The sequence below is a fragment of the Martes martes genome, assembly GCF_963455335.1.
Source record: "Martes martes genome assembly, chromosome: 9".
Classification (NCBI taxonomy): Eukaryota; Metazoa; Chordata; class Mammalia; order Carnivora; family Mustelidae; genus Martes; species Martes martes.
The window spans coordinates 63,972,056-63,984,040 of NC_137896.1; the positions used below are offsets into that span (position 1 = coordinate 63,972,056).

At 40.0% G+C, this 11,985-nt stretch overlaps 1 protein-coding gene across 2 annotated transcripts in view; it reads right to left on the minus strand.

Annotated features, from left to right (window-relative positions):
• The window catches only part of PLEKHH2 (pleckstrin homology, MyTH4 and FERM domain containing H2), a 109,140-nt gene extending 101,340 nt beyond the window's left edge, over nucleotides 1-7,800 (minus strand). The window contains exons 1-2 of one of the 2 annotated variants that reach the window (XM_080813200.1): nucleotides 7,669-7,800; nucleotides 800-929 (exon numbers count right to left, since the gene is read on the minus strand). In XM_080813200.1, the coding sequence (XP_080669326.1) occupies nucleotides 800-922 (123 nt within the window). In that variant the 5' untranslated portion in view covers nucleotides 923-929; nucleotides 7,669-7,800. Of the gene's footprint in view, nucleotides 1-799; nucleotides 930-6,575; nucleotides 6,653-7,668 lie in introns of those variants that run through there. The other variant, XM_080813201.1, reaches the window with a different exon arrangement.
• Nucleotides 7,801-11,985: the final 4,185 nt, after the last annotated feature.

Genomic DNA, 11,985 nt, shown 5'->3' on the forward strand with positions numbered 1-11,985 from the left:
TTGCACTAGCCTTGTTTCAAGTGCTCAATAGTCACTTGTGGCCAGTGGTTGCCGTATTGGACAGTACAGGTCGAGAATCCAGGTTCTCTGCAAACAGGAGTGTATGGGTTTTCTTGTTCACAGATGTAAGTATAGCATTAAGAAGAGTGTATGACACAAAATGAGCCCTCAGTGAATATTTGTCGAATGAATGAACAAATGAATTAATTAATCCATGAGCTTTACACATATATAAGTGAAAAAATTCCTATGACATAGACGAAATTTTAATTACATGACTAGAACTATTAAGGGAAGCATATAATTATATTAAACTCAATTCTAGCCCAGACCATAGTTTAGTGACATACAGTTAGTCAATACAAATTACTAAACAGATGCATACTTTCAAATACAGTATAAACATGTTTTACTATCAAAAGGGGAATATTCTTCTATAATCACTTTAAACATGATTTCCCTTAACATTTAGTAAATTAAAATGCTGTCACACACCTCTAATAAAATTAAATAAATTACAGCTTTTCTCTCTGGAATGAATGAACTCCCCATTCATCAAATATGCACAATTCTTATATATTCCACTAGTACCGGCAAAGGCTTTTTGCTAATGTCCAACTCACTCTGAAACTGGCAAAAGAATATGTCAAGAATAACTTCAAAGTCCTGACAGAAAGTTAAATTATGTTCTTTATTTAAAAAATGTTTACCCCCCAATAATACTGAGATTATATAATGTAAATGAAATATGCCCCAAACAGCTGCTGTTGAACAACAAAGTTTGGAGAGAAAAGCTTACCTTCTCTGCTAAGAGCTCTCTTATCTTGCTTGCTTGAACTCTAAATTTCATGAGCTGGGACTCCAGAGCTACACATCGTTCTTTCCAATCTACCGGTCCTTCTGTCTCAGAAAGCTCTGCCATATTTATTCTAGAAAAGAAGGCATTCAAACAACGTAATACCCATTAGCATTCAGGATAATTCATTACATCATCCCATGTACACACTCTAGTTATCATCGAATGATATCCACGTACAAATTTTATAAATTCTCAGATAAATTTCAGAACTGGCTATATAGCTCATGGAAAAAAACTTAGTGGGAGACAGGAGGCCAGGGTTGGAGGCCCAATGTATTTATTATTCAACTTTTCTATGTAACATTATCCTTTCCATGCCTCAGTTTACCCAATCTTGAAAAAGCAGGACACTGATAATAACCAACCATCATTCCCCCTGAGTATATTGGAGGAACAAATTAAATACTGCTATTTTTAACCCTACTTTGGACAGAATAATAGCACCACCCAAACACAGACTATTGGTATTATTTTAGCTCTGCCCAACAGAGAACACATTTTTTTAACCTTTCAGCTCATAATTTCACCACACTCCTAAATTTACAGGAATATCTCAATTTGATTCAGTTGATAGCATGATAGAATAATCTAAGAAACTTCATTAATAGCCCTACAATTATAAGTTAGATTTATATTGCAATCATTACTTACCATCACCCTAAATTTGCCTTGGTCCAAGCTCTCTTTCAAGCCAAAAATCCTTTGGCATATTTAACTGGGCAAAGTATTATGACCTTGGACATACTTGTATAGGTTTTTTTTCTGGCATAAGAAAAGATATAAATATAAAATTTGGAATCACCTACATTAAGTAAATATGGAATCGGTGTTTTCCATGACATTAATGTTTCCTTTTGGAGGAGGTAAATCCCAGGGAAAAGCCCTGTAAGAGGGAAGCCAGGAGGCAGGGAACTGGTTTTCAAATTGTAAGGTGCAAAAACCTATAACTTCATTGTTTCTGGTTCTGGGACTCATAAACGCTGTTTTAAATGTTAATGTTTCATCTGGCCATCAGAATAACTGGCTTGATGATATATTTCTGAATTGCCCTACTTTTGAACAGATAAAATTTGCATTAGGAGTGGATTTCCACAAGGAGCCAAGCCCTGGTCTTGGCATATACATGACAGCAAAACTCTGAGAACCGCAGGATAGATCTGCAGCTGAAGTGTACCATTATTTTGTTTTCCAAAAATATGTGTCCCTCACACATCAACCAAGTTGATTTTCTCAGTATTCAGTGTATAGCCCTTCTTAGACCTACACAAGTTTTAAAAAACTTGGTGTTGCTAAAAACCCACAAAAGATGATTATTTTAGTATAAATATTGTTTTGTGCTTAAACCAATTTTCACATTAATACTGACATTATCATTCAAAAATTTAGAAATAAGTAAAAGTAGAGTTGTTTTACAGAGGCTACAACTTTATTAAGACCACCAACCATATCAAAACCTCCATATGCTCCTAAATTCCAGCCACAATTTCAGGGAAACTTTAAGTGTAAACTGGAAATCATTCTCTTTTCATTTCTTTGTTTTTATAGAAGGTTCACACCACTGTTTTCTGAGTTCCTTCTACGGATATCAACCTTGCAAATGGCCTTTCTCATTCCCCACGTTAGCCTTTACTATCAGTGATTTAGGAGTAGATAATGGACAAACTTTGTCAGTCACAAACTTTTTCTTCATTTGTTTTCTCCTTAGCTTTTGAGTGGACACAGAAAGAAAATATGGATGAAATATTATAGAATAAAAAGTCCTGAAAGAGATGTTGTTAAGTATTGAATCATTTGTATTTTTGCACAGAAATGTACTGATACTGTTAAACAAGAGGAGTTTAAATCACATTGGTGAATTTTTGCTCTTTATTTAAAATAACTTGTATATGTTCTACTGTAAAATCTCTACAGTTTAAAAAATAACATAAAGGCAGATATTTTTCAACAAATTAAAATCAATACAGTGAACCATATAATAGAGTAGTAGGCAAAAACCACATAATCATTTTCATTCAATGCAGAGAAAAACATTTGACAAAATTCAACATAAAATCATTCCATAAGCTCGTAATAGAAGGGAACTTCTTCAGCCTGATAAAAAGCACCTACAAAAAGCCCACAGCTATCATCATACTTAATGATAAATGACTGATCTGCCAAAGACCAGGAATAAGACAAGGATGTCTCCTTCTACCACTTCTAGCCAATGTCGTACTAGAGGTTCTAACCAGGGCCAGAAAATAAAAAGAATCCAGTTTGAAAACTAAATCTATCTCTGGGCCTCACACATTCTAGATATTCAACTAAAAAAGAAGAAAGGAAAAAGGAAAAAGAAAACTAAATTATCTCTTTTCAGATGTCATCATCTTGTACATAGAAAATGCTAAGGAATTCACTAAAAAGCTATTAGAACTACTTGAGTTCAGCAATCAATTGTATCAATTGTTTCAATAGTTTTTCAATTGTATCAATAGTTTTTCTATACATTAGCAAGAAAAAAAATCCAAAAATGAAATCCAGAATATATTCCACAAATAATAGCATCAAAAATAACAAAATACTTAGTTGATTTAACAAAAGAAGTGTTAAGACTTATAGTCTGAAAACTACAAAATATCACTGAAAGAAACTAAAGAAGACTTAATTAAATGAAAGGCATCTATGTTCATGGATTGGAAGACTTTTTGCAGATGCCAATACTTGCAAATGGACACATACATTCAATTCAATCTCTCTCAAAATTCCAACTGCATTTTTTTAGTAAAAATTGGCAAGTTGATCCGAAATTCAGATGGAAACTCAAGTCTAAAGCAGCCAAAACAATCTTGAGACTCATTATGTCCCAATTTCAAAAAATTACTACAAAGCTACAGTAGTCAAAACTGTATGGTATTGCCATAAAGACAATATGATCAATGGAATAAAATCAAGAGTCCAAAAATAAGACCTCACATTTATAGTCGATTGATTTTTTTTTTTTTAATTTTATTTATTTGTCAGAGAGAGAGTGGGAGAGAGAGTGAGCAAGCAGAGGCAGAGGGAGAAGCAGGCTCCCTGCCACGCAAGGAGCCCGATGTGGGACTCGATCCCAGGACACTGGGATCATGACCTGAGCCGAAGGCAGCTGCTTAACCAACTGAGCCACCCAGGCGTCCCCGATTGATTTTTTTTTTAAAGATTTTATTTATTTACTTGACAGACAGAGATCACAAGTAGGCAGAGAGGCAGGCAGAGAGAGAGAGAGGAGAGGAAGCAGGCTCCCTGCCAAGCAGAGAGCCCGATGGGGGGCTCGATTCCAAAACCCCGGGATCATGACCCAAGCTGAAGGCAGAGGCTTTAACCCACTGAGCCACCCAGGCGCCCCTAGTCGATTGATTTTTGACAAGAGTGCCAAACCCATTCAACAGGAAAAGAATAGTCTTTTCAACATGGTGCTAGACAAGTGGATATCCATAGGCAAAAGGATGAATTTGGACGCCCTTCTATCATAACATATGCAAAAACAAACTTAAAATGTATCAAAGATCTAATGTAAGAGCCAAAGCTCAAGAACTCTTAGAACTAAAGATAGGGGTAAATCTGTGTGATCATAAGTTAGGCAACACTTGCTTAGATTTGACATCCAAAGCATAAGTAATCAAAAAGAAAATAGATAAATTGGACTTAATCAAAATTTAAAACTTTTATTTCAAAGGACACCATCAAGAAAATGGAAAGATAGCCCACAGAAGGGAGAAAAATATTTGCAAATCATATATCTAAGGGACTTCTATCCAGAATATATAAAGAACTCTTACAAGTCAACAATAAAATACAAAATAATTAAAAAGTAGGCAAAGGATCTAAACAGACCTTTCTCTAAGGAAAATATACAAATGGCTAATAAGCACATGAAAAGATGCTCAACATCATTGGCTATTACGGAAAAGGCAAATTAAAATCATGACAATTACTGCACAACAAATAGGATGGTTATGATAATAAAGACATATAATAACAAGTATGGGTGAGGATGTGGAGAAATTGGAACCCTCATAATCTGCTATTGGGAATGTAAAAATGGTATAGCTGCTTTGGTAAATAGTTTAACAGTTCCTCAAAAGTTTTAACATATGACGCAGCAACACCAATGCTAACTATATACCCAAGAGAAATGAATACATAAGTCTACAACAAAACTTGTATATAAATGTTCATAACAGCATTTTTCAAATAGCCAAAAAGTGGAAATAATCCAAGTGTCCATCATCAGATGAAGGGATAAATAAAATGTGGTATATCCACACACTGGAATATTATCCAGTCACAAAAAAGAATAAAGTACTAAAAAAAATAATAATAAAGTACTAATACGTGCAATGACAATTACCCTAGATGCCAAGTAAAAGAAGTCTGACATAAAAGGCCATGTATAGTATGATTCCATTTACATGAAATAGGTAAATCAAAGAGACAAAAAGTAAGTTAGTGGTTGCCAAAGGCTGTGAAGAGGGCAACGGTGATCAACAGTTAATGAGTTTGGGGTTTCTTTTTGGAGTGATCAAAATTATTCCAGAATTAGTGCTGATAGCTGTACAACCTCGTGAATATACTAACAGCCACTGACCTGTACACTTTAAAAAAGGTAAATTTTATGGCTCATGAATTATACCCCAATTTTAAAAAGAGCATTCATTTACAAATGAGTAAAGAAAAAGTAACAGTTGTATAGAGCTGTTAAAACACTATGTTTTATACCTGAAACTAATGTAACATTATGTGTCAACTATAGTCAAATAAAAATAATTTTTTAAGAAAGTAATACAGATACAAATATTCTCATCACACATTTATTTACACAATTATTCCCCACACATCTGTTGTCTTTTAAAACTTGTGATATACACAAAGAAAAAATCTTATTTAAATATGTGGTAAAGTGTAACAATCATTTTCTTCATGAACTCTAGACTTTGTTTTATATTGTAGAATATTCCACTCCAAAATTAAAAAATAAAAATAATTTGAAAAAAAAGTAACAGTTTACATGGATGTTTAGTAGGTCAACTTTTACAAATTTAATCATCCATTGTTGGTAGTTATCCCTGCCAAGAATTCCACCATTAACTCAAATGATTTAGAGGGAAATGTTTTAACCGCAAATAGGGCAAGTTCATACATATATCTTACCAAGACGACTTTGCTATGAAAATGACACAATAAATAAACTCTAAGTAAAACATACCTATTCATGTCTTTAGTTATGCTCATTATATATTTTACAATGAAGTATTTTACAATGAAGTAGAAAAACCTGAAGAATATTATTAAATCGGCATCTAATGTCTGCATTCCCTATTAATAGGGTCATAATTTTTAAAAATTCTAAACTACAGATTGGTTGGCTCATGGTCCCCCAGAGGTCTAGACACCTGATTTCCTCATTTCATTCTGCAATTTCGGTTAGTACAAAGTAACTGTTGTGTTAATACACCATCTTGAGTAAAGATTCTAACTTTGAACAACATCCGTTATCGTTTTCCATTACCACTGACTTTACAGAAAATAACTGTATGGCTTTTTACCATCTACTAAATAAGTGTCATTTCTAGATTTTGAATTTGAAAGTAATCTATCTTAACTGCGGTGGGCAGGATAAGTCTTGGTTTTCCAAACACCCACCCCCCGCCGCCCCATGACTTAGGAAATATTTACTGACACAAAATAAACTGTTTACAATTATGGAGTGAATGCTCCTTTCTCCGAATCTCTGACTTCCTGTTTCTCTTCCAAATCCCAAAAGAGAAAGGAAAAGAAAAGAAAGAATTCCTCTATTGAGGCTTATCCTGATGAAACTCAGGGTTAGCCACTCCCATTCTTTAATTCTCTCCTCGTAAGGCACGGCTTCACTCGGCCAGGTAATTGTGTTATTTGTTTTCCAAAGCAGAAAGGGTCTCTTTCTCGACCACACCGAGGCATGCCTTGTTTGAGAAGCCTCGGGACCACCAACCAGCTCCACCTGGGCTAAGCCCGCCCTTCGGTGGCACTGCCCGAAGCAGCCCCGTGCTCCCCACTCCACAGCTCCTCGGGGACACACACCGCTACGCGGTCGAGGCTTGGGACTTGCGTTTTCACCAAGAAAACAGGGATCCTACAGGTAGCACAGCACCAAACCTTTTACGCGTGAAGCGTCCGACTTGCCCTTTCCACGGAGTTTAGCACATCAAAATCGATGGCTCAAACGTTCCATCTTTTAAGAAGAGGTCTAATAACTTCAGGGCCAGCGCAGTTTCACGGCAGGTCACCTAAGGGCATCCTGACATTCGAGCAACTCGAGGCGCAGAAAATGGTTCTTTCAAGTTTTGAGGAGTTTCAGCCCCGAGATCACAGCGCGGCTCCCAGGAAGCCAAGGCCGATCCGCAGCATCTCCAGCTGCGCTGGCCACAGGGCGCGGGGACACGGGACTGCCGTCTGCGCCCCCCCGCGCAAGGACAGCCAGCGCCGCGCCACACACCCGGGGCCCGCATTTTCAAACAAAACGTCACGGGAGAACAGGGGGCGAGGAGCCCCCGGCCTCCGCCTCCGGCCGAGACCCCAGTCCTGGGGGCAGCGAGTGGGGCGACACCGAGTACCGAGGCGCGGGGGCCAGTCCCGCTCCATCCAGCGCCAACGCGCTCCACTGTCCCGGTCCCTGCCCGCCGGCTCTGCCCGCCGCCCCCAACCTCCGCGCGGCGAGCCCCCCGGGACTGCACGCTCTCGAGGGGGCGGGGATCCCGGCATCTGAGCCGCTGGGATCGCCCCTCAGCTCCGGGCCCTCTCCATTTGCCTACCTCTGCTGCGGGCCCCCTGCTGCAGTGCCCAAGGTCCTGGCCGCGCCTGGCGCAGGGTTCTCGGGGTTCTCCGCGGGCGCCAGCCCAGCTCGGAGCCGGAGCGGGCGGGGGTCCTGGGGGCAGACACCGCCTTCTCCTAGGACTGGCCGTCGCAATAGCCAATCGGAACCGCAGGCGACCCTCTGGCGTCACCTGAGGGTGTGGCTATGATTTGGACTCCTCCCAGGCCCTGCCTCAGGAGGGAGTTCTGTCCTGGACTGTCTGCCCTTAGTCTCGGCCACACGTTCAGCTCAGGGGGTGTCGTCGCGGTCGTCTCCTTCTCTCTGCCTCGGCTCAGCACCCACCTGTTAGGTCTCCCAGCCTGAAGTCTCTCTTCCTGTCAATCCATCCTTTACCCCCTTGCCGGGTTAACTGTCCTAAAATGCACTTTTGATGTGCGCCCTGCCAAAGATTTCTTTGGCTTTCTTTTGCTTAAATTATCAAGAATCGACTCCCTGGGCTAGTATTCGAGGCCTCCGTCCTACTTTTGCAAGTTTATTTTTTCTACAGCTGCCCTTCACACACGTCAGGGAAGTCCATTTGGAACGTTTACCTGCTATTTCCTACGTCCCCTTTAAAAATTCTAACCGTCCTCTAAGACACAGCTCAAATAATCTTCTCCTTGTAACCATTCCTGTCAGCCCTCCTAGCAATAATCTCTTCTCTTGTTTCTACTCCTCTTGGCGCTTAGCTCATTCGGCCTCATGTACTGCTTCTTATCTCTCTGTTAGATTGTGAGCTCTTTGAAACCAGGGATTCATTTTCTTTCTTTTTGCAGCCTCCTTGGCACCCAGCGCAGAACCCCGAATAAGTAGATGAGTGAGAATTTTAATCTAATTGGATTTTACATCCCAAGATGGGGTCTGGCAAGGACAGTCTCAAGGGGGAAAATCAGAATCCTGAATATCATGGGTAATCCTTCTGCAGGTCATAAAGCCAGGTTAGACAAATCACTCTCTTTGGGTCACAGTTGGTTAATAAAGGATGTCAGAAGGCTTTTTCCATTACCATCTTTTTTTTTTTTTTAAGCTTATCTCACCTTATGTAGAAAACACATAAAAGAGATAAAGATTTACAAAGTTCCTTAGAGGCAAGGCAATAAGTGAGTACAACTAAAAGGCCAGTGAGCAAGTATCAGGCTTCCATATTTCTTCCAGATGAGCACTGATTTTGGACTGGATCCCAGACTACCCCCACACATCAAATTCCTTTTGCCTTCTGTGGGAGCTGATGATGCATATCATATGAAAAATTGTCTCCAAACAGCTTTGGCAAACAAGCAGGCTGGACCGGGCCTATTTTTTCAGAGCACGCAGGAGTTAAATAAACAGAGTTTAAGTAACTTGCATAATTTAAGGCAGCAAGTCAGTAGAGACCAAAGAACTAAGTGCAGGAGAAAGAGAGAAAGAATGCCAAAATAGAATCACTTCCGTTTGTGAGTCAGAATACTAAACAGACTAAGAGAGCTGAGTGAATAAAGTCACTCATGAAAAGAAGTTTTCTAAACAAGGCTGCCACCCTTGTAAATCTCAGCCAACATTTACTTACTGTCACCTTTTTCTAGAAACATGACAAACTGAATTTGTTTGGCTATGGCAAATACAGTAGAATGACATCCTGTTTCTGGCTGTGCTAAGAAAAACACATGGTACAATGGAATATTATTTAGCAATAAAAAGAAATGAGGTATTTATAAATGCTACAGCATATATAAATTTTGAGAGTTTTATACTAAGTGAAAGAAGCGAGTCACAACAGATCACATTTTATATGATCTCATTTACATGAAATGTCCAGAATTGATAAATTTATAGAGCCAGGAAATAGATTAGTAGCGGTGAACGGCAGGGGAGGATGGGAAGGATGGCTAAGGGGAGAGGGGTTTCTTTAGGGAAAATGAATACATTCTAAATTTGTGGTGATGATTATACAACTCTATGAATATGCTAGACACCATTGACAGGTATAGTTTAAATGAGTGAATCATATAGGAATTAAGCCTCAATAAAGGTGTTCTAAAAAGGAAAAGACATGTTGAATTTTATGTTTTTTATATTGAGTAGCAGCAGTTGGAAAATATCTCTGACCAACCTTCATGAACGTTCATGGCATTCTGTATCTTTGCTTCACAGTATTTATCTCAGTTGTAAAATTATATTTATTTGTGATTATTTGATTGCCTGTTTCCCCCCCACTAGACTGTGATGAGAACAGAAACTGTGTGGTTTTCCTTTCTAATATACACCCAACATCTAGTGGATGGTATATAGTAGGTATACAAAAAATATCTCATGCAAATGAACAAAGGTGGCAATAGATATATTTTATTAAGTACTTATAATATTCCAGGCACTGTACTAGATTCTGAGGAATACAAAGATGAGCAAAACAAACATGGGTTTCTATCTTCATAGAGTTGGGGTCTAGGGGGAGAGATAAGCATTCATGAAATATGCAAATAAATGTATGATTACAAATTGCATTAGGTATTCTAAAGGAAAAGCACAAGTTGCTACAACTGAATAATAAGGAGATCTGGCCTGGTTTTAGGATTCAGAAAGGCCTTCTTTGAGAAAATGACAGTTGAGCTAAGGTCTGAAGGAAGTAGCCAAGCAAAAGCAAAAGGATGATGGGAAGAGCATCCCAGGTTGTGGGAAGCATAGGTACCAGGCCCTGCGGAAGTAGAAGTCTGGGATATTGGAGGGACCTAAAGGAGGTCAGAGAGGCAGGAACACAATTAGGCTCAATGAGCAAGGGGAGAAGTAGAGAGGAACAGGCTGTTGAAGAAAGAAGACCAGACCATCTGAGGCCTTGAAGAGCAGGGCTTCTCAAACTTTAATGGAAGAAATCTTGTTAAAATGCAGATTCAGATGTACTAGGTCTGGGATGGGAACCAAGATTTTGCATTTCTAACAAGCTCCAGGGTCATACTTTGAGTAGCAAGGCTGTGGGCTACAATTACTCCAGGAGTGCTGGGAATTCACCACAGTGTTTTGAACAGGGATGTGAGGAGATCAGATGGGACAAGAGTATGGAGGTGGTTAGAAAAGACTCAAGGAGATTCAATGCGACCAGATGGGGAACTATTTCCGTCCTCCCGGTGAGAGCCAGAGGTAATGGAGAAAAGCGGTGGTGACTGAAGCCATGCTTCAGAAAGCTCTATCCAGCATGCAGCAAGAACAGCTGAGAGACGAAGGAACAGGAGCTAAGGAACAAGTTCTGTGAAGAGATGAACTAGGGGGCTCAGGGTGAGAATGAAATGAAGGCCATGGTGCAATAGAAGGTTCTGGGGGGGAAATAGATAAAAATAGTAGAATGGTGACACAATGCGACCAGCATTCTTCCAAGCACTTTAGCATATATGAACTCATGGCAGTTTTATGATACAGGGACAGTTGTTTTTCCCATCTGACAGATGGGACAACCGAGGCACAGAGAAGTTCCATCACTGTCCTCAGGTTACCCAGATATTATGTGATGGAGCTGGGAATTCTAGTGTCACAGTAACCACTACTCTGTATGGCATCTCAACTTCTTTTGAAAGATTGATTCTACAAGTTTTAACAACTAATTTGAAGGTTGGGAGGCTTTGTGTCACTGGGAAATGATTAACCAAAGTAGGGGAACAGGGAGAAGAGGAATTCGTTAACTGGAAGAAGAATGAGATTTGGCTTAGATGTGTCAAGCACAACCTGAGAGGAGAGACAGTAGAAGATGAGTCAGGCTGAGTTGGGAAGAAAGGTCTGAGTTTGGGTACACATTTCAAGGTAATCTGCATAGAGGGGGGACTTCTGTGAATTCCAGAATGATTGCTGACCACACCGCCACTTGGTGTACTGGGAACAAGGACAGAGAGATTGGAGGGAGCAGGGATAAGGCAGCTGGGTAAATACTTGGGAAGACAGGTCTGGCTCTTTAATCTGATCACACGTAACATCCAACAGAGGGAGGAGACACTAACCCCCACCTTGAAGGAGCATGTGGCTGGAGTAGAGTGGAAACCCCAGTTCTGACACTAGAATTCCCAGCACCTGGGGAAATATATCAAAGACAAGGAGAAGATTGGGAAAAAGAAATACGGCTGGCAGGATTAAGCTCTCCCCACCTCTCCCCAGCTGACTGGGATACAAGTCTGGGACACCCTAAGATGTCCAAACTCTGGGCACCAAGGAAGCTGGCTGCAAGCTTCCTAGTGGAGGTGGACCACGGAGATGCCTGGCCTGCTGGTGTGTCGCCAGTACCCAGGTTGTAATGGCCTGCTCAATCTTTTGGGTCTGC